This window comes from Athene noctua, chromosome 1 (genome assembly GCF_965140245.1).
Source record: "Athene noctua chromosome 1, bAthNoc1.hap1.1, whole genome shotgun sequence".
NCBI classification, from domain to species: domain Eukaryota; kingdom Metazoa; phylum Chordata; class Aves; order Strigiformes; family Strigidae; genus Athene; species Athene noctua.
The window spans coordinates 40,439,997-40,462,392 of NC_134037.1; the positions used below are offsets into that span (position 1 = coordinate 40,439,997).

Genomic DNA, 22,396 nt, shown 5'->3' on the forward strand with positions numbered 1-22,396 from the left:
GTTTTCTTACTGCTTAGGCTGTCTCAGTCTCTTCTCAAAGCTCACTATAAATGCATCACCTGTGGTAGATTTAATGTCACTGAAAATTCCTTTAAGATAATGATGTATGTATGTTTGCATAAACATGTAATGTATTCTGTAAGAACTTACTAGGTTATGTGTTCCAGTTTTCAAAGGTGAATATTTGTAGAATGTTCTGTGTAACCAAGTTTCAGTTGTGTACCTTTTTAAAAAAACCTGTAACACAAACCTACAATATAAAATCAGAAAATAGCCTGCTCATAGATAAAAGGGAAAAGTAAAACCATGACTTTACTAAAATCCAGTGATATATGGTCCTGCGGCTAAAAGGTGAAGTAAATGATGTGTATTTGTCATGCAATTTAGTATTTATGCACTTGAGCCTGTGGATCTTAAATACTTTAATACTGACCTTTTTTGCCCCTCTGCTTAAAAGAACCCCACAAACCCCTTCACAAGTCACTGGCAAAGGAGGAATTCAACTGCGCTTTCCCCCTTTTACTCTGCCCCGTCCTCCTGGCAGTGAAAGATGACAGAGCTGGACTGCATTTACTCTGTAGCCTCAGGTACTGACAGGGAGCAAGGACAGCACAGAGCCACAGCCTTTTATCACATGTTCTCCAACAAGAGCAAGAGTAGAAGGCCTATGCTTTTGTATTATTGGATAAAAGGTACGTAGGTAGCTGTATGAAAGGCTGAATGGTAGTGTTTAAAGCTATTAGAGGACTTTGTTCAAAAGTCACATCAGTGCTTGATCCATACTCTCCCCTTCCCTGCAGAACTGGATTTGCACAGCTACTGCTAGTATACAGATAGGTTTTCCTTTTTTTTTCCAGAACAGATTACATACTAGATGGAGTGGTAGACTTCAAAATGTATTACATACTATCAAATAAAGCTTTCATCCATGATAACCTATTTAACTTGTTACATGAACAATGTTTTTTGGAGAACCTGGGAGAGAACACACTGCTTCTGTCTGCCATGCTGAGATCTGATACTCTTCTGCACACCCTGTTTTCCTACCTTGAAGCAAATGTCTTCTCTGTAATGTAGGTCATTGAGTCACCCAGCCAGCTGCTCACTTGATTTCCTAAAAGCTTTCAACATGACAGTTCAAATTATTACACTCCAGCTGCTTTGCTGTAAACAAATGAATTCCAGCTAAACATACAGCACTGATTCAAAGAAATGATGTTTAAGATTGTTTTAGTCCATTGTAATGCCTTCTGGAAATACATGTTTAACTAGTATGATATAAAAGGAAAAAAATACACAAGGAGTATATACTTCCAATACTCTCTGAAAGATCCCATTGAAATCCTCTGTGGAATACAGTAAAAGCTAGTAACCTCCTTATTAGCCTTTGTTCCATTCCAGGGTATCTTCCCCAGTTAAGACTGCTAGAGAGTCAAGAACTAGTAACTTAGCAGAGAAGTTAAAACTTGGACCTTAGTTCTCTCGAGAGAACATTATTACAGCTGTTCAAGACCAGAGATAGTCTGTTATGGTGTGGGCTGCCCACTTTATGGTAAATGGCTAAAAGACCATGCTTCAGTGAGTGTACAACTACATAAATACATGTGAGAATGCAGTATAAATCAAATTATATCTTACAGTAATGGTAAATAATACCATCCCTGGTCAGTAAAATAGACTCAGAGAATTTAATTGGAAATTTGATTCAAACTGTGTAAGATACCAGCATTTGCTGAGAACTGAATAGAAGTGTTTGAATGAACCACACGACCACTAAGGCAACCCCTTCTTTATGACCTAAGAGGGAGTGTTTCTAGCAACCAGAAATGCTTTTCCCTAGGCATTCCCATCCTGGGCAACTTTCTGGGAAGACACAGGTTGCTGTAATTTTAAAAAAAATCACTTCAGGTAACACACACTTTACTACAGTGTTACACATATTGCAAGTTGTACAGGAAATAAACAGTTGAAATTACTGAATTTTATCTTTTTCATTTGCAAATTGGTCCCAAATCAAGAAAATACAACATATTTACACACAGCTGATATTTTATACACAAAGCATTATTGTGTTTACATATTTTATGAATACAGACTAATACTTAATTACTAGGGGACAAAACAATATGACAAATGCAATATCTGCATATGAAACAACCAAGATTACCATATTCATTACCAACTGACCATCTTTTTTTTATATATCTCTATATATGTGTATACACTCTCACTCAATGTTTGTGTATGCTCAAAAAAAATAATCCCTGCACTTAATTACTCTGTGCCTATACATTATAATTTGTTTTACTATTTTGTTTTTTATGCATGCTCAGTCACATGCTTGTATAAAACAAAATGCACATTTACTGCTGGCCCCTGAAGAAGCATGAGATGTAGATACATACACACTGACCTGAGCTATTTCACATTTGACTTAAATGCTAACTTGGACCCCTCCTACAGGGACCTGAAGAGTACATTCTGGCTTTTATCTTTTCCTTGCCTAAATAAGTTCAGCTGATTAAGCTACAACCTTAATACATGTACTCTGGAATGCTTAAGGACTTTAAAAAGTAATGATTTGCTGATTTGTTTGAAAACCTGTCCTTCTAGTCCCCAAATAGCTCTCTATCTGGAATTATCTTCTCCTTTTTCTATCCTTTTACCAGCAGGTTTTTCATAGAAGACCAGTGTAATATAGCCACCCTCATCTTCTCTCCCCAGCCTCCTCACTGGAGCAGGGCAGCCCCAGGGGGTTCAGTGGTTCCTAAGGCTACATTTTCTAGACTGCTGATCATTCTTTTCCCTCAAGTTAGTCATCTCTTTCGTGAAACAAGGGACCAAAAGCTCAGCACGCTAAGTCACATGCTAGTGATGCAGTAGGAATTGCTTCTGTGCTACCTCGTATCTTACAGGCTCTACACTTAGGTGTGTAACTCTAGCAGGGCATAAGAGGAGCAGGAGAAGGCACTGGTCTCTGACAGTCAGCTTGATACCCACGACTGTGCCTGGCAGTTGAGCAGAAAGTTACATCCCCATTTGGTATGTGGGTAATGGATTATTCCTGCTTAAGCATACTTGTCTCCTTTGTCACTCCTGGGGACTATAGGTGTTCGGGGGTATTTTCTGGCCTCTTTTCCAACTTGCTCAGTATTTTAACTCTAAATTTGGCTACTACCATATCCCTGCAGGCTGAGCAATAGTACATTGTCTTTACATCTGATTGGACTCTTTGTTCTGTCAAGATCATCTATAAAGATACTACTGTGTGAGATCCAGAATAGCCCAGTGTAAAAATCTTAATACAGCCTTCCCTTTTAAAGGGAATCCCAATAACTATTCTCACACTGTATCTTATAGGCTTTTTTCATCTCTGCCCCATAACAATTTAGCTAGACCACTCCACCATCATTCTTACCAGCACAGCTGGAAATACCTGCAAAGGAAGGTCTAGTTTGAATTTGAGCATCACCAGAGAATGCCTGCTCTGCTCCAGCCCTCCAATCATTCACAAAGTTAAAAGGGGTCTTAAAAGATAAGGGAAGGAACATTTTATGAATTAGAGGGAGAAAAAAACATGTTGGAAAAAGAGGATTTTCATGCCCTACTGAATGAAAAATAATCTTTATACACTAAAAATACAAGCCATATTACAAGCATATTACTCAAATTGTTCACAGAGGAATCACTATAAGACAAGTTATAAAAAAACATTAAAAATATTCTGGCATTTTTTGCACTATTTGAAAAGCATCAAATACAATTTTTCAATTGAATTTATGGAATAACCTCAATATTCCAAATATTTTTTAAAAGTTGCATGTAACTTTATTCCTAGCAAAATATATGACCACGGTGTTGCTCAGTGCAAATCTACCTTTGGACAATCAAGATTCCAGATAAGATCAGAATGTAATTCAATTTATGAGTGTTACATTAATGATTTTCAGTATTTTCTGTATATAGCTTTGAATATTAAAATTCTGTTTCTGTAATCATGTCCTACATAATCATGTCTTCCAACAGCTGTCTGTTATGCTGAATCCACTGCAATTAGGTGCCGGAATAACAACCCCTTGCTTCTGCAGTTCACGTAAAACATCTAATATTGAATCCAATTCCACTCGAAATTTCTCCAGCTCTTGACTCTTCCACTGTGCCAGTCTTCGCCACCTCTCAGCCTCACGGGTTTGCCTTGCTTCAGTAATATGTTGTGTTAGTTGGGTTGCCTGCGAATTAGAAGCAAGTCAGCATTGTGACTTCCTAGTCAAATACTCAGCCAGCGCTGCCCCTTTGCAAAAATACGCCACTTCATTGTATTTGATGCTCAGTCTCAAAGCCCAGTGCCCACATTAAGTGGAAACAATTTGTTATGAATATTACAAAAATCATTCTGATAGCAATGAATTCCTTTAAATAGCCACATTAATGACAGAAGGGTAGAATCCATTATTGACTAATGAGCCTCGAGAGAATTTAACTTACCGTCTCCAAAGCAGCAATTGAAGGTGTTGAATATTTATGACAAAGCTGAGCATACAACATAAGACCCTCTATAATCAAAATGAACCTTTTAAATTGCTATTTCAAAGTGTTAATCAAAAGAATGCTCTGCAAGAGAAACATACCAAAGCTGAATGACATGTTCTGGGCTACTGCTGTACTTTTAAAAAACCACAAGTTCTATGAATTATCAGAAAACAGGCTTTAGTCACAAAGGTCTGAGGCTGCTGCAGATAAAAGTTTGAATTAATTTTGACATGAATCCAGGGCATAATTCTATTAAATTACCTTGTGACACTTTATTTTTGGGTATCAAAATCTCCACTCCACTACTAATTGTAACAGATTCCTTAAGGAAAGCTCTATCTATAACTACTGTATCTGTAGTTTGATACTAAAGAAAATCTGTTATTTCCTTGTTCAGTAATTAGTTCATTTCATTGTCATTCACTTGGGAGACTGTTTGGTGCCCCACTGCAGATGAATAAAGGTGCAGAACAAAATCCAAAGCTTAATACATAACAAGGCTAGTAGCACCAGGAAAGATGAAATTACGTAGACGTAATTTATTATACATACTATTATTTCTGTTTTTTAAAAATTCATTACGAAGCATCTGAGTAAATACTACAGGTCAGGTAATGAATTCAGAGGAGATGGTTCATGGACTAGGCAGCAGCAGACACTTTACAGAAATGATAAAGAAATTCTAACTTTATGTGAAAGCAAATGAATAGCAAAAAAGTAACTACTACAGTTGCCATTAGCAGGACAGAATGTGAACCAAAATATTAACATGATTAGTGTTGGCAAGGTTTGTTCTTAATCCAGTCACTTGTTTCATACACAGCTCTTTTTGTAAAGAAAATTAAGTATCTGATATAGAAATGTATGAGAATAAAACCCTCTACCATGAACAGTTCTGTACATGAAAGTGTATTCTGTGAGATTTGGTTTCAAAACTATAGAACATGTTCTACAAACTAGGAACTATTATGGGTCTGATGATCTTCCAGTCCAAATCCCCTTCTTTGACTTTACGTATTTAAGTAAAACCTAAGTTAAAACATTAAAGACAGTCATATATTTAAGCGATGAAAGTGTTGAGAAAAAAAAAAAAAAAAAAAAGTATAAACTAGAAAACTGTTTCCAGATGATAGAAGCTCCCTCGCCAGATGAAAAATCAGGATGGAAGCCATGACATAAAATAAGATGAAAAAAATCAGTGCAAAATTGTTTCACTCATTCAAGGGATACACATGTCAGATACAAGAAGCTGTATCAGAAAGATCCAAAACTTCAAAATACCAGATTTTTAGTTTGTGGAGGATAAAGGCTTTTTTTTTGTCATTTTCTGGTATTAAAAACAGTATGTGGTAGACTGCTACAAGATTTTTCTATACTTTTAATGCAGCTTTTCTGAATGGGTATTCTAGGACTAGAAAATAAAAATTAGAGTTCAGTTGAGAAATGTTGCTTAACAAACCCCGCATTACAAACTCTGGTCAATGTTTCAATAGCTAGCTTTCTCTGTGTAACTGAAACAACCGAATGATACAAAGAAATTCTGGAGGTCATGTGGTCTGACCCTGTGCAAAAGCAAGGCCTCCTTAGATCAGGTAGCGAGGAGGTTACGCACCTGGTATGTGCATCATGCACAAGTAATCTTAATTACCACGGCAAGGATGTGCTGACTAGGACGGCATCTACATTCACTTGTATCAGCAGGCACCAAAGACAAAACCATGGCTGTATCAAAAAGTACTAGCGCACACTGCAGGGGAGCAGGACGAGCCTGTGCTAGTATCAAAATTACAGTTAAACCAATATAGTGCTCTCGGGAAGTAAACACAGATATACTCTGGTGTACCTTTTGAATTTCTTGTTCTCTTTCTGCATGTCTGGTCTCTATATGCTTGATTTTCTTTTCCAGGCACAAGAAGTGTTTCATTTCAGGACTCTGGTACTCCTTAGCTTCTCTCAGTTCTTCCAACAATTTTGTCACCTACAGTTCGAGAGAATTGATGAAAATTGTTATCATTGTGTTAAGCAGAGTATAAAGCAGATTCCTTTCAAAGTGTATTTGCGTTGTTTAATCATTCCATTCAAAAGCTGCAGAAAGGAAGACATAAAAGAGAAATCTCCTTTATTCAAAAGCTTAAACAAGGACTCAGGGACTTAGATTAGGATCTTTCATTTGTAAGAAGTGGCTTGAGGATATGAAAATCTAGTCCTTTTTGATAAATCCAAGCCTGCTCATAATATGTTATGAAGTGACTATTCACAGTCAATTTTTATACTTCTAAACGTACTAAAAAATTAATAGATAATATTATGATTTGATGTTCTTACACAATCCCTTCTCACACCCTGGATAAAGATCGAATATAAAATGTGCCAGTATATTTTAAGGAATAAATTAAGAAAAGACATGCTGCTAACAGACATAAATACAAGCCCCTCTTTGGTCTAATAACTGCCAGGACAAATGACCTCTAGCAGTGACTTACAACTGATTTCCTAATCTTCCAGGAATCCAGGTAAGTTTTCTTATAAAGCCCTACTGGTTTATTCTCATTCTTTGCCTATTTTAAGTAACTTGATATTTCTTCATTTAACATTCCAAGTCTTTTTTGGCCACTTAATGTGTATAAGTAAACTAAAGTGAAAGCTTTGAAGTCTTTATTCTTTATTACAACCCTTGGCTCCCCTTACCCAATGTATTTGAGAACTGCTAACCCTCTTCAAGCACTCAGCCATCCCTGGCACTCTGCTGCTGAATTCAAGTAGCTGGAAGCAGTGCATCTTTGTAAGGTGTTATCACTCTTACTGAGAAGTGACTCCAAGATGGCTTACTATTATTGCCATTTTTTAAAGTGGTTTTCCAAAATAATGTGGCAGGTGCACCCTCCCTGACAACATTAGAAACCCCTCGACCTGTGAACCACAGCTCTCCCTAGTGACTGTCACGTAGGTGCTTTGCTCAACAGGCAAGGCCCTCAGCCAATGAAACACTTCTGTCGAGAAAGGTTTATAGACTGCTGATCATATACGACCACAGATCAGATCTGACCAAGGGTATAAATGGAGTCCTGCCAGAGGGCAAATGGAGCCAGTCCTCCCCAGAGCAGCAGGTCTGCAGGCAGGGACTCTCCCCATGGGTCAGGATGCCACCCAAGGTAACTCCTCGAGGTTGAGAGCCCTCCTCTTATAGGTGATACGCACACTTTGGATCCTCATGCTGAAAGCTTAAGAGTTCTTACGTCGGTTGTGTAGTATTAATTTTGTTTGGCATCTTGAACCTGTAGTTTGCTAATTTTGATTAGAACAAACTTCATTCCTAGTTTATCACCTGTTAAACAATTTTGGTTAGAATAGATTTCCTTTGAGTTTGTCACCTGCATAATCTCACTTTGTAAGCCTCTGCAACAAATAACAAGGCCTATGTTATATTTTTGCCTGTCCATTACTCCGGCAGCTTTGAACCTGTGGGCCAATTTCAGCCACATCTGTCAGAGGAACAGAAGTCTTAGCTTCATAAGGGCTGTGAAACTGTCTGCTGCTTGGCTGCTAAATTGCCCCACTGAAGAGAAAGACCGATGTGTGATCTCAACTACATAATTAAATACAAGAAAAATTCATGCAGGAAAGGTGTTATGAGGGGAAAAAAGCCCCAGGAGAAAATGGGCTCAATATATTTTGGTAGCAACAGAACTTTGTTAAATACAAAGGTGTGCTACGTGCAAGCTGTTATGGAAGAAAAGTGTATCATTAATGGAAAACATCCATAAGCAGCATGTCTGAAATTCATATTCAAATAACATTCTTCCAGGAAGCCTCAGAAAAAAGGTTTACCTTTTTTGAGGTACCATCATTTTAGATGGACTCAATCCTATTGCAAATGGTAGTAGTTTTCCCTATCATGACTGATTCCTTTTGCAGGTTTGGTTGTCTACTTTCTTCAGCTCAACTCATTTAACCATTTAATGCTTAAAATGTATTTTCTAAACAGCACAGCAGTCTTGCTAGAGGACAAAAGCAAGGCTTTACTTCGACATTTCTCTCTGTCCAGTCTTGCAATGACTTTTGTAACAAAGGCACTCCATTACATTTTCTTAAATGCCAGCCCCTTGAATTCAGCCTGTAACATAGGACGATCATTCTCTTAACCGTCACTGTCATTAATAATCTGTAAGGCAGTCACAGAAGAAACAAATCAATAGCATTTGTCCCATTATACTCTTGCTCTGTTTTCCCAGGAGGAAGTATTATACACACTGAGATCACTGGAGCAAAACAAGCTTTGTATGGCAAGGCAACATGTATCATGAGATTCATAATATGAACCAAAAGTCTCAGCCTTTATTCTGCAAATACAGAGCTTAATAGGAGATCTTTTTTCTCTCCCTACAAACCCTCAGTTTTCTATAAATATTTCACAACCTATTCAGTAAGATAAATACTGAATTTAGTGAGATTAAGATTGATTATATTAATTATGTACTAAACACATATTGATACTTTCTCATTTCTTCTAAATAAGGACAGCAAATGATTAAATGTCTGGAGATCTCAGTCCCTTACAGAATAGAATTCTTTTTAACCTGCAAGAGTTATTAATCGCTGTATTATTGAAATGAAGTAAAAATTAGCAATGTTCATAAATCAAGGAGATGGTGAATTAAGCATAAGCACAATGGTAAAACAGACTTTATCCTCCTCCTGAACAGGAGGTGATTAAAAAAAAGAAAGATTGGCAGCACTTTAAGAACAACAAAAGCATAGCCAATAGTTCAAAAAGCTTTAGCTAAAAGACAGACAGCAATTTTAAACAATATAACCCAAAAATGAAAACATGAACATGTGTAGTTTTTAGATTATATGCTATTAGTAGAGTAGAAGATTAGGAAAAACCTAGATACCTCCCTCAAAAAATCAATGAATTTCAGAATAACTATTACAACTAACTCTCTCAAGAGACCTTAAATTTCACAAATATCAGAGGAGAAAGCCAAGAATATAATTGCCTGAGCCTGAGTCAGTTCTGTGGCACTGAAGGATGAAAAGGGGAACGCTTTATCTGAACAAATAATTTGAAAACAGTAATAAAATATCCTCTTAATAACGAAAAAGCCCCGTGGTCTATTATACTACCTATCACAACTCTTACAGAGGCTATGAATGCTTGAATTAACCTGCTGATCAATTTTCATACAGATGTCAGATATTTCTAACTAATTAAAAAAAAAAAATATCAAAGGAGGTTAAAGTTCCACCTTCTGTTCTGTGTTCTCTTGTTCACATTAAGAGAAATGTATTGCATTCTCAGTTATAATTCTGTAGAAGCAACTGACAAAGACACTGTTTCTAAGACTTATCTTACTATATATTATTTGAGGCTTTACAAGGATGAAAGTGAAAACTTTATTAGAATAAGGTGCCCCCAACCCCAATTTAAATATACCTCTTTCTGTAGGAGTTCCTCTCGCATCTGTGAAACTAAAAGGGCTTCCTGATGTCTCTGTTGTTCACTGATTTGTTCTTGGAGATGTTTTATTAATATCTATAAAAAGATTACAAATAGTTTATCATTAACATAATTACCCATGAGAACATGTAAAAACCTATGCAGGTAAAAAACACCAAAAATATAAACAGTATCGTAACACTGCAGCTATAAGTGATGCACATATTAACAATACTACCTCCAACATGCATGCATGTGTGCTATTTAACTGTCCTCTACATATTGTTAAATAGCACATATGTACATATATAGTATACAAAACCAAGTCTCAATCTTGAAGTTACTTCACAGAATCACAGAATTGTCTAGGTTGGAAAAGACCTTGAAGATCATCCAGCCCAACCATCAACCCAACATTAACAGTTCCCAACCACACCATATCCCTCAGCGCTATGTCGACCCAACTCTTAAACACCTCCAGGGATGAGGACTTCACCACCTCCCTGGGCAGCCCATTCCAACGGCTAACAACTTGTTCTGTAAAGAAATGCTTCATAATATCTAGACTAAACCTTCCCTGGCACAATTTGAGGACATTACCTCTTGTCCTATCACTTGTTACTTGGTTTAAGAGACTCATCCCCAGCTCTCTGCAACCTCCTTTCAGGGAGCTGTAGAGGGCGATGAGGTCTCCCCTCAGCCTCCTCTTCTCCAGACTAAACACCCCCAGTTCCCTCAGCCGCTCCTCATACGACCTGTGCTCCAGACCCTGCACCAGCTTCGTTGCCCTTCTCTGGACACGCTCGAGTCATTCAATGTCCTTTTTGGAGTGAGGGGCCCAAAACTGAACACAGGAATCGAGGGGCGGCCTCACCAGTGCCAAGGACAGGGGTAAGATCCCTTCCCTGTCCCTGCTGGCCACGCTATTGCTGACACAAGCCAGGATGCCACTGGCCTTCTTGGCCACCTGGGCACACTGCTGGCTTATGTTCAGCCAGCTGTCAATCAACACCCCCAGTGTTAACTTTCTGCAGTTAAAAAAAGTTCTGAAATAATCTGAATGCAATTAGTTCTTTCTACCTTCATATTGTGTCTAAAAATTCTACCAAAATTTTAATGCACAAATAAAATCACAGGCCCAAGTCCTCATGGGAGACTTCAGCTACCCTAAATCTTGCTGGAGGAACAACACATCAGGGCATAAGCAATCCAGGAGGTTCCTGGAAAGTACTGATGACAACTTCCTAACCTAAGTGACAGAGGAGCCAGTGAGGAGAGGTGCTCGGCTGGCCTTAAACTTACAAACAACAAAGGGTTTGTTGTGGGTGTGAACGCCAAAGACAACCTTGGCTGCAGTGACCATGAGATGGTGGAGTTCAGGATCCTCAGACGAGGAAGCAGGCACAAAAACATGATCACAGCCCTGGACTTTAGAAGAGCAAGACTTTGGCCTCTTAAAAGATCTGCCTGAAAGAGTCCCTTGGGATGGGGCCGGGGCGGGGGGGCGGGGAGAGGGGTTCAAGAAAGCTGGCTGACATTCAAGGATCACCTCCTCCAAGTTCAAGAGCAGATCATCCCAACAAGCAGAAAGTCAGGCAAAAATGCCAGGAGGTCTGCATGGATGAACAAGGAACTCCCAGCAAAGCTCAAACATGAAAAGGAAGCCTACAGACAGTGGGAACAAGGACAGGTAATCTGGAAGGAATATAGAGACACTGTCCAAGCATGCAGAGATGTGGTTAGGAAAACCACTTGGAATTGAATCTGATGAGACTGGCAAAGGCAACAAGAAGGACTTCTGTAAGCACTTAAGTGGCAAACAGGAGACTGGAGAAAATGTGAGTCTGCTGATGAATGGGGCAGGGGTCCTGGTGACCCAGGACATAGGCTGAGGTACTGAACGCCTTCTTCACCTCAGTCTTTACTAGCAAGACTGCCCTTCAGGAATCCAAGGCCCCAGAGACTAGGGGGCAAGTCTGGAATGAGGAAGATACACCCTTGGTGGAAGAGGGTCGGGTCAGGGAATACCTATGCACACTGCACATGGCTGTAACAGGATGCAACCATGTGTGCTGAGGGCAAATGTCACTCTACCTTCAAGAAGGGCAAGAAGAAATATGCAAGGAACTACAGGCTACTCAGCCTCACCTTGATCCCTGGGGAGGTGATAAAGGCAACTAATCCTGAAAACCTGGCAGGCACAGGAAGGACAAGGTGATCAGGAGCAGCAAGCATGGATTCACAAAAGGGAAGTCATACTTGACCAACTTGATAACCCTCTGTGATGAAATGACTGGCGTGGCAGATGAGGGGAGAGCAGTGGATATTGCCTACCTGGATTTCAGCAGCAAGGCCTTCAACAACGTCTCCCAAAAGATCCTCACAGAGAAGCTGATGAAGTATGGGTTGGATGAGCAGAAAGAGTGAGCTGGATTGCAAACTGACTTAAATGGTTGGGCCAGAGAGAGGTGATGAGTGTTAACAATGTCTAGTTGGAGGCCAGTAACTCAGGGGGGTGGTGTGTAGAATTGTCAGTTCTGGGTCCAATCCTGTTCATCATCTTCACTGATGATCTGGATAATGGGGCAGAGTGTACCCTCCGCAGGTTTGCTGATTATATAAAATTGTGAGGAGTGACTGATACACTGGAGGGTTGTACTGCCATTCAGAGGGTCCTTGACAGGCTGGAGAAATGGGCTGAGAGGAACCTCATGAACTTAAACAAAGAGAAGTGCAAAGTCCTGCTCCTGGGGATGAACTACCCAGGCACCAGGACAGGCTGGGGGCCACCCAGTCAGAAAGCAACTTTGCAGAAAAGCCTTGGGTGTCCTGGTGGACACCAAGTTGAACAAAAAGGCCAATGGTTTCCTGGGCTGCATTAGTATGAGAGTTGCCAGCTGGTCGAGGAAGGTCATCCTTTCCCTCAGCTCTAGTAAAGCTACACTTGGGAGTAGTGTGTCTGCTTCTGGGTTCCCCACTGCAAGAGAAGTAGAGCTACTGGAGAGTCTACAAAGGACCACTAAGATGATGACAGGAGTGAAGCATCTCTCATATGAAGAAAGGCTGAGAGAGCTGGGACTGTTTAGCCTGGAGGAGAAGGCTCAGGAGGATCTCAATGATGTTTACAAATGTCTGAAGACGGTGTAAAGCCAACAGAGTCAAGCTCTTTCCAGTGGCATCCAGCAGCAGGAGAAGCAGCAAAGGGCACAAAATGAAATACAGGGGGTTCTGTCTGACCATAAGGAAAACTACTGTTAGGGTGACCAAGCACTTGTTTGGGTCTCTGAGCCCAGAGAGATTGTGGAATCTCCCTCCTTAGAGATATTCAAAAGATGTCTGGACATGGTCCTGAGCAACTGGCTCTAGATGACACTGCTTAAGTAGGGGGGGTTGGATGAGATGACCTCCAGAGGTCTCTTCCAACCTCAGCCATTCTGTGATTCTGTGAATACAGTGGCACAGGCCCTTTTTAAAAACAATACATCCTACTTCAAAGAAAGATAAACTTTATAGTAATATAGAAAGAAGTAACTTTAACAGATGTGTAATGAATGTATCTACTGTATCTTACCTCTTGTGTTGAAATTCTGCTGTTCAGTTCAGCTACTTTAGAAGTAGAATGCTCCTTTGCATGCTGGCAAAGAATGTTCTCCAGTTCCCTCTGATGGGAAGCTTTCAGAGATGCAATGTATTCTGCTGTGTCTTCCTGTATCCTGAACAGAGTGAGAGGAAAATAAGATGTAATAAAGCAGCTACAGACAGTTCTTCAAAAATGTGGCAAAGTTTCTCAGCTGAACATATAAAATATCAAAAATGTTAAAAGTGGCATGTCTTTGAAATTTCATAACAAAATCTTGCAAGATAGCACCACCATTACATCTACTGTTCTGGAGGGATGACAGGGTGGGAAGCCTACAATGTTGGATGTGTGCTTCATTTAAGAGGCAGCTAGAATACAGAAAACTTCACCAATCATCTCTTTTGGCTGATCTTAAAAAAAAAAAAAAAAAAAAAAAAAAAGAAAAAAAGCACAGAAAATAGGTGCTTTTAAATCATAATGCAGCTGTTCTATTTCAGGTATCCGTTTCAGAACAGAATGTTTTGCAATTTAAAGATGCCAATTTCCTCTACTTTGACTATAAAGGGATCTAAGGGAGACTAGGTGAAGTGTAAAGTTTCTACAGTTGGTCAGGTAAATTCCACTGAAAGCATACCATGGTTTGAAGGAAAGTATGTGTACTGAATATTAATGCTATACAACACAAAGCAACTAAGATGTAACAATTTATGGAGATCTTTTTACTCAAAACCACGACAAACTGTAGTATTAATAAGAAGGATTAATATAGGTTTGCCTGCAGAAAGAAATGTGACAATGCACTGCTTGAAAAAAGCCCCAACAAAAAAACAACGCCACTACCCCCCCACCCCAAGCAGTAAAAAAGAAGTTTACTGAGAACATTGGCCAAATATTAAGATAGCTTTGCACATGGCTGACATTAATGTGTCACTTCAATCCTGGATAAGCCAACATTTCAACAAGGTTTTTAAAGGAACACATTGAGCATTTACCTTCGTATGTTATTTTCAGAATAAGCCAGTGTTGCTTGAGACTTCACCCTCTGCTGGTTCATTTCTAGAGACAATCTTTCTAACTCCTCTTTCAGCTGTGCATTTTCTTGAAGAACTTCCGAGAGATTAAAATCAGAAAAGGTATCTGGTTGGTATATTTTGTCATCATTGAAAATGCTTAGAAAGGGCTCACTATTGCTGGAATTCCTTTTATCTGTTGCTGGGGTACTCTTTTTCAAGATCTCTTTAGAGTTTTCCTTATTATCAGGTTTGTTTCTCAAAGAATCATCAGACAACATCACCATCCTTTCTTTTTGAAGTTTCTCTACAGTTTTTGTAAGGTCTTGTATTTCTCTATTTTTGGTGACCAGTTCTTCATTCAGTTTTAACAGTCTGTCTTTTGCGTTACCTTGTTTCATTTGAGAGTCTGTGGACTCTAAGTCTTTATTATCCTTTTTACTTTTGAGCTTTAATTGGGAATTTTGACTTTTAAGGTTTTCAATTTCTGTCTGGAGGTTTTTAATGGTGATCTGGTGGGTCGTCTTTAGATTCTGAAGCTCCTGTTCAAGTTCTGTAGAACTGGCTTTATCACCATTCAGTTTTGATGATTCACTCATAAATCTGTAGGCTAGTAGTTGCTCAAGCTCTACAAGTCTTTGCTCATACTGTATCTAAGGGAGGGAGGGGAAGAAAAATCAGTTTCTTCAAGTGTACTTTTATTATTAGCTCTTCCTATTAAAGTTACTGCACATCTGAAGCAAGATTTCACAAGATAGGATACACATCAGCATTACTAACAACAGTACTCAATCAGTTAAAAAATTGGTGAGTGAAAAAATTACATGAAGCAAATTTAAGTCAGAATTAATCAAAACATTTACTACAGAGTAACCCTTTACTCACAATTAATGCAGTAACCATAGGAAAGAAAATTAAATTTACAAAAAACTCTTTCGTTTTTCTGTAATTGAGTCCTCTTCAGATGTTACCAGTGCAGATGGCAAACTAACATTTTAATATAGCAAGAAGTCTTTTTTTTTTTTTTTTAATGTCATGTGTCAGTTAGCAAACATTACTGTCACATGCCTGAAAGTTTTACTTCACATTTTAAAAAAATGCCTTAAATTTTAACAGGACAGTTTTTTATTTTTATTTATTTATAAGTATAAATATATAAGTATGAATTCAGAGACACACAGAATCTTTCTTCCTAATGAGCTGAGGAAAACCTAACTCTTCTTAATAGCCTGGATAGCCTCTGAGGAAAGCATGATGAGTTATTCACATGAAGAAAAGGAAGAACAACTGTCCAATGCTTTCCCTTCCTGCTCATCAAGCACCTGTGCGGTTCACCTTTTCCTTCAAATAATATGCCAGACTTCCATGTTTCCTAACACAAGTCTTAAGACTTGCTATCATATAATTTTTGGATAGAATGTTGAACGTTCCCAAACATTCTCTGCAGAAATGCTCGGTCAGCAGAACTTTGAAACCACAGCCTTACGGAATTAGGTAAGCAGCTACTCTGACCCACAGGATGAAGCCCACTTACCTTAACTGTAAGAATTAAATTATTATGCCTCAATAACTTGTCCTCTCAGTTTCAATACTACTCTAACATTTTCAACGCTCTTTTTATCTTAAGTGCTGAAGCTACTGAAATTCTGGTTATAAATTCTTTCAATATTTTTTCCCTTGAATGTGCCTTCAGTTTTCACCACTACTCTGTGTTAGACCCCTTGTGACTGTTACTCAGCAGACTACTCAAAAAGCCTCTGACTTTTACCTTTATTTTTTGAAATTGTTGTTCCATGGCACGGAGGCTTTTTTTAGCTTCATCATCTTTACCTTCAAGTTCTGTTTCTAACTTTTTTATTCTTCTCTCCAAAAAATCGACTGTGTTTGTTTTAGCTGAAAGATCATTAGTTTTCTCAGCAGCAGCAGCAGCATAAATCAAAGCAGGCAAAGAATTTGGATACCGTCTTTTTAGAATTCCTTCCATTTCTCTGATCTATCAAAAAGAAATTAAGTCAGAAGTCAAAAAGGACAAAGTTCTAATGAAAACTGAAGTGACAGAATGTAACAAATGTCACCCATTTAAGCTGGGTGAAGAATGAAAACTAGAGATGCATATGTTGAGAATTTTTTTACATTGTTTACAGAAAAGCAAGACTCACCATCTCTTTGTGATTTATTTATATATCATCTTAAGACAATCTGAAGACCAGAGCAGTGTTTTATTTATGTCAAATGGACTTTTTATTTACTTTCTTAGCACTTAAGTTGTATATGGCTCTTAATGCTGTTAAATTATTTGCTTTTTTTCTGGACTTACATTCACATTCTACTTTTCCAACTTTTACAGAGGTATTTCATAACAGTACTGAAATTATTCTCCCAATAACAGATCATATGCCTTTTATTTTGGAGGCTGCAATAAAACTAACACCCTGCATGCAATACTAATAACAAGCCCCTCTTTTATCTATGGATAAGACATTCTTCACATTAGAACACCATAGAGGCTCTTTACCATTTGTCCCACTTCCTTACCAAATGCAGCTGCCATCTAAAATTCAGAAAAGCCCACTTCCACCTGACTTTTCCTCAGTAGAAACAGATTTTAAGGTCTCCACTCCTCATTTTCAGGAACCTTGTAGGAATTCAATAAAATTTAAACTGCTACTCTTGAATCAACTTGGCTGAAATTGGTTATAGCATTAAGAGATTACTGAACATAGACCAAAGGAGTCTTAGAAGACAAACAGCAAGCTTCTGTGTGGTTTTGCCCTCTTGCCCCTTTCAAAGAAACTCAAACCAGTATTTAATGTTAAAGGATTTGAAAAGGGATATCAGTAAATAGCTTATTAGAATACAGTAGCAGAAGAGCCCTTTGTAAGTAAATAATTGTAGCTTTTTGTGTTGTGTTCCACAGCACAAGTTACTTTATCACAGGGCTTCATTCAATGCTTTATCCTTATGAAAGGGCTCATAAGTGTTTTAAGAGACATTATCTGAAATAAAGACAAAACACAGTTCTATTATTGCATACTTGTCGTTCAAGATCCTGAATTCTTTTAGCATCTGCTGCTCTGTCTCGCAAGCGTTTCTTCTGTTGCACACACTGATTGCCAGCTTCAGTTCTGAGCTTCTCAACCTATGCAATTTATGAGAAAATAAATTGAAATATATATTCAGAGATACTATCCTGTAGTACAAAAGTAAGCATTTCAAACACACATAATATAATGGAAATATTCTGCAACTTAAAAACTGGTAATAGTAATTTCTTCACTGATTCTTCAGTGGCTTCTTCAAGCCACTTAAGATCAAAGGAGCTGAAACTAGCTACGGAAATCTAGAAGAGAACTTCAGCTCTGGGACAATCTTGTCTTCAGACCAGTAAATTGGCTTCTTTCTCCCATACTTCCAGTTTGCAGGCTTGGTTAATAAGCTATAATATAAAGTACTACAGTGAATTACATCAATTCAGAGTGAGTTAAGAAAATAGTTTGTGATTTGCAAGGCTACGGTTCGGGATGAGATACAGAAACAGCCAAAAAGGAATGCTATGTTGTGCCTTAATAACTGCCGACTCCCAGGATGAGGGGAAGGAACTGGATAGCTAACACTTCTGCACTCCCATAAAGTCTGACCATGAAGACTCAAAGCTTTAATCTAAAATGGTATTTCCTACCTTTACTAACCACTACAATCACTGTACAGGGATATTACACCTCGTATAGTTGGAAGTATTCCTATCTTGATTTCTTTCTCACATTGGCAATGTTGGCATAAGTAATGCTTTTATGCCAACATAGTTTGACTAATTTGATTGTTTCTATGGAGTCAAAGCTCTTAAACACCAGTCCATCCTGGAGAAAATGCAAATGAAAAGATTTTCTTTCACAACAATGACATGTTGATCAAAGTTTGATATGGTGGTGTTTAAGGGATCTTGTTTTCTGGCTGCTCATTTAGAAGCACCTTCTTTTGTCTGTGATCTAATAAAACACCATGAAAAAATTCCATGATCCATTATATTTTATCACTGGTAAAGTTCTTTATTTCTGTGAATCCGAAGTCAAACCTACTGACAAGCAGACAATGCAAATCTCAGAACTATTCAAGATTCGTGTATTAGTTTTGCTTGCGCTAAATTGCGAGTGTTTTGGCATTTTTCTCCCCATTACAGCAACCAGAGAATTTTTGTAAGAAAGAATTTAGAACCTGCATTTAAGAGAAAAAAAAGATAAAGGTGTTGCCTATGCTACCATGGAGTAAAAAAGAAGAAAAGAGAATGATAAGAGGGATGTTTCAAACTGTTAATGTATCAATGTACTACTTTTCATTAGTCAAGAAATCTGCAGGTTTTAAGGAAACACATTACTTTTGTTCCCAGGAGCATCATCACAATGTCCAACAGGAGCAAACCCAGGTTTTTAAGCATTCTGCACTTGCAAGTCTCACTGCATATGCAGTAATATCAATTTTGCATATAAAGACTCCACATTTGATTTAAAGGTTATGAAGAGTTCACATTTTTTCTTGAGAAAAATGGGATTATGAAGGACAGAATTACATTATACTCATCACTAGAAAATAAATAATTTAACATTCCAACTTCTTAGATAAAGGTAGATATTATCACCTCTAGTTTTAGCTTCTCAATTTCTTCTCTTGCATCTTTAAGGTGGGCTGCATCTTTATCCAGAAGATCTTGATTTTCTGCATACCACTGAAGTCTTCTTTTTAAATGAGTAATTTCCTGTTTGTATGATTCTTCCATAACTTTAAATTCATAAGTCTTCTCACCTACAAGAATAAGACATCCTTAGTATTTTTTTAATAGTAATGATATATTGAAGAAGTAATTAGTCAACACTATCCTCAGCCCATTTCATACATTTACTCTTTTGACAGTCCTGTTAATGCAGGACTGTTTACTGAAGTTGTAAAACCAGAACCTAATTAGGATTTTAAATGCAGCAGTATTTGTACTGTAGTATGTCCCTCACTGTATGCTTTTAAGTTTAGTCAATATTTGGAAATGGTCTAGATGCATTTGTCTAAATATTTTAATAAGAAACAAGTTTTAGTTACATATTTATTTACTGAGGCACAGAGAGTCAAAATTCTTCAACAAAATAAAGGTGTTTTACCTGATGAGGATGCAATCTGGACTTTTGCTAAATCTCTCTCCTTCTTTGCTTGTCCCAAGTCTACTTCAAGAGCTTGCTTATCTTGTTTGAGACGTCTTATTTCTTCTTGTAATTTAGCTTCTTCCTTCTGAGTTTTAGAGAAAACAATAAGAAAAACCCACATTGTCTTACAAAAATCCTGAGCACGCTTTTTCACCATAAAATGATTAAATCACTGCAGATGCATCAGACCACAGCAGCAATAAAGTTTTCTAGTTTTGGTGCTCTTCTCACACCTTGCTATAGCAGAGAATGGGAAAGCTTAAGCTAAATTTAATTTTTTTTTAAAAAAATAAGTGTTACATAACTGTATTTGATGTAGAAAATATCTGCCTTTTGAGTGACTCAGTAAAGAAAATGGCTTTACTTATTTCTAAGACTTAGACTGTAGCTTAAATGGACAGATGTACTGTCCAACAGTTCATCTTGCTATGTTCTATTTCTTGCCATTTTCTGCATGCACTCTCTGTTCTGTTTGTTTGTGCATGATCACTAGCAAACTTCAAGACTATGTAGGACAAAAGGTCTCGGTGCCAGTATCACCTCAGGAGATGGAGGCCCTTGGTCCTAGGGATCCATAGGTGCAGGAAGCAGCTGACTGAGATTTTGGGGCAAGCCAGTAAATATGCATACACTGTGGTGTGGTGTGGTACTGCTAGTGAACTCCTGTCCTGATCTGCTGAACAGGATCAGTCTGTATGTGCTCTTTGTGTTTCCAAGAGTATTGCTTGTATTTCTGTGGTGTGAGCAAAGACACTACTCTCCGTGCTGTCTGTGTGCCTGACCATGTTAGTCTGTGTGACTCTCTCCATCTTTGGATCTCGTGTTTGGTCTCATTACAGGCTGGACCTAGGGACAAGGAAGTGTAGCAGCAGCACGTATGAGGTTGGAACTAGGAGAGTCTCTGGAGTCTTAAGAGCTCAAAGTCAGCTCTATCAGACCAGGAACGCCTCCACTGGTCCTGAGGCTCACTGGATCCAGATCCTCTTATTACCTACCTAACCACTTGGTTTTCTTGGGGTTTTTTGTTTTTGTTTTTAAATAAACCCACCGCAAGCCAAAACAAAAATCGAAGAAGCAGCTTTTAATTTCTTATCTAACTATCAGAGGAAGTGTGTAACAGAACAGTGCCCCACTTACAGTAAGCTGAGAGCAGAAGTTCCTGAAAACCTTTAATTTTAACATGAAGCTTACTAAACACCCTGCCTCAAAAACACAAGCATCTGTAGGACTAGAGAAAAAGTCACACGACTGAATGACAAAAGATTCTTTTCACTCTGATACTCTTTTCTAGAACCTACTTGGTATAAGCAGGGATAAACGTTCTTCTGGATTTGTCTTATGTTGGAAAGTTATCACTACTTTCTGCAAGCTCCCACAAGGTATTTTCAGAATTGCCACTAAACACAACAACCTCTTTCAGTGAATCTATGGCTTAGGGGATTATTTCTGAAAGTTCATTTGATGAGATATTTGTGATATACAAGTGTGACAAGTAATTAACACTGTAGAAGAGTAGCATGCTCTGTTACTTAATTTATGTTATTAGTTTAAAATATGGATGGTTATGCATATAACATGAAAAACAGGCTTGGTATATACCTACCTGTGCTGCTCGAAGCTCTGAAATCAATTCCGTGAAACTCTGATTTCTGGCTGGCTCAGAATCCTGCACAATTTGTGACCGGGTATTAGCCTTCTCTATCTTTTCTCTAAACAGCAACAGCAAAAAACAGTTACGCAATGTGGTGACCTGGCATACTAACAGTGGTGTACTAAAAAACAACCTCCCCCCAAGTGGTACCACAAAGTGAGTTCATGCAGGCTCAAAACAAAGAAATAAGCAACTATGCAGTACACCTTTGTATGAAAAATTTTCACCTTTAAGGTGAAATCTTCTCACCTTGTACAAACTTGTTTGTTGGGACTACACAAGGGAGGGAAACAAACCTATTCAGCATCAGTGGAACTCATTCACAGGCCTCTCCCAAGCAAAGATTTGTAAATCAAGAGTACATTTAATTGCTGTTTTTTTTTCTCATTACTAGCACAGGATGTAAATCTTACAGGACTTACAGTGCTGTGAATCTAATGGTTCCTCCACTACCAGGATCTCCTGTGGCCCCTGGTCTACTGTGCATCTTGTCAAAAACATTTTGACACAAGCAGAGCATAATACCAGAACAAGTGTAGTATATGTATTACACATTGTGATATGATTAAGAGTATCTGAATTTTAGCATTGAAATATTCTCCAAATGGAAGACTTGAGTCTTCCCACAAGTCTCCAACATCAGCAAGAAGAATAAGAATTAAGTGCCCATAATCAACACAAATCAATTCTCAAAAGTAAAAACAAAACCACAAACCCAAGAAACATTGGCAAACATGCACCTGACAGACTCTGCAGGGGTTCTTCACAAATAAAATAATAAACAAAGCTGAGAATTCTAGATATTTTAGGTCTGATATTTAAATGAGCCTACCTTAGGACTACTAATTCAGACATTAAACACTGATTCTCCTTAAACATTTGTTCCTCATTTTTTTTGTTTTGGATTTGTAGCTCTTTCATCTGTTTGTATAACTTCTCATTTTCCTAAGTTGAGACAAAGTTAAAGAATGTTCATAAGTTACTGTTTTATTCAGTTCA

The 22,396-nt window shown here is 38.1% G+C and overlaps 1 protein-coding gene across 7 annotated transcripts in view; it reads right to left on the minus strand.

Moving 5' to 3' along the window:
* Window positions 1-1,281: 1,281 nt before the first annotated feature.
* The window catches only part of CEP162 (centrosomal protein 162), a 51,984-nt gene continuing 30,869 nt past the window's right edge, over window positions 1,282-22,396 (minus strand). For all 7 annotated transcript variants that reach the window (XM_074895974.1, XM_074895975.1, XM_074895976.1 and 4 more), the window contains 11 exons: window positions 22,230-22,342; window positions 21,350-21,455; window positions 19,705-19,831; window positions 19,194-19,357; window positions 17,595-17,699; window positions 16,329-16,553; window positions 14,543-15,213; window positions 13,542-13,683; window positions 9,968-10,066; window positions 6,374-6,508; window positions 1,282-4,229 (listed from right to left, as the gene is read on the minus strand). In XM_074895974.1, coding sequence (XP_074752075.1) covers window positions 4,011-4,229; window positions 6,374-6,508; window positions 9,968-10,066; window positions 13,542-13,683; window positions 14,543-15,213; window positions 16,329-16,553; window positions 17,595-17,699; window positions 19,194-19,357; window positions 19,705-19,831; window positions 21,350-21,455; window positions 22,230-22,342 — 2,106 coding nt within the window. In that variant the 3' untranslated portion in view covers window positions 1,282-4,010. The remainder of the gene's footprint in view (window positions 4,230-6,373; window positions 6,509-9,967; window positions 10,067-13,541; window positions 13,684-14,542; window positions 15,214-16,328; window positions 16,554-17,594; window positions 17,700-19,193; window positions 19,358-19,704; window positions 19,832-21,349; window positions 21,456-22,229; window positions 22,343-22,396) is intronic.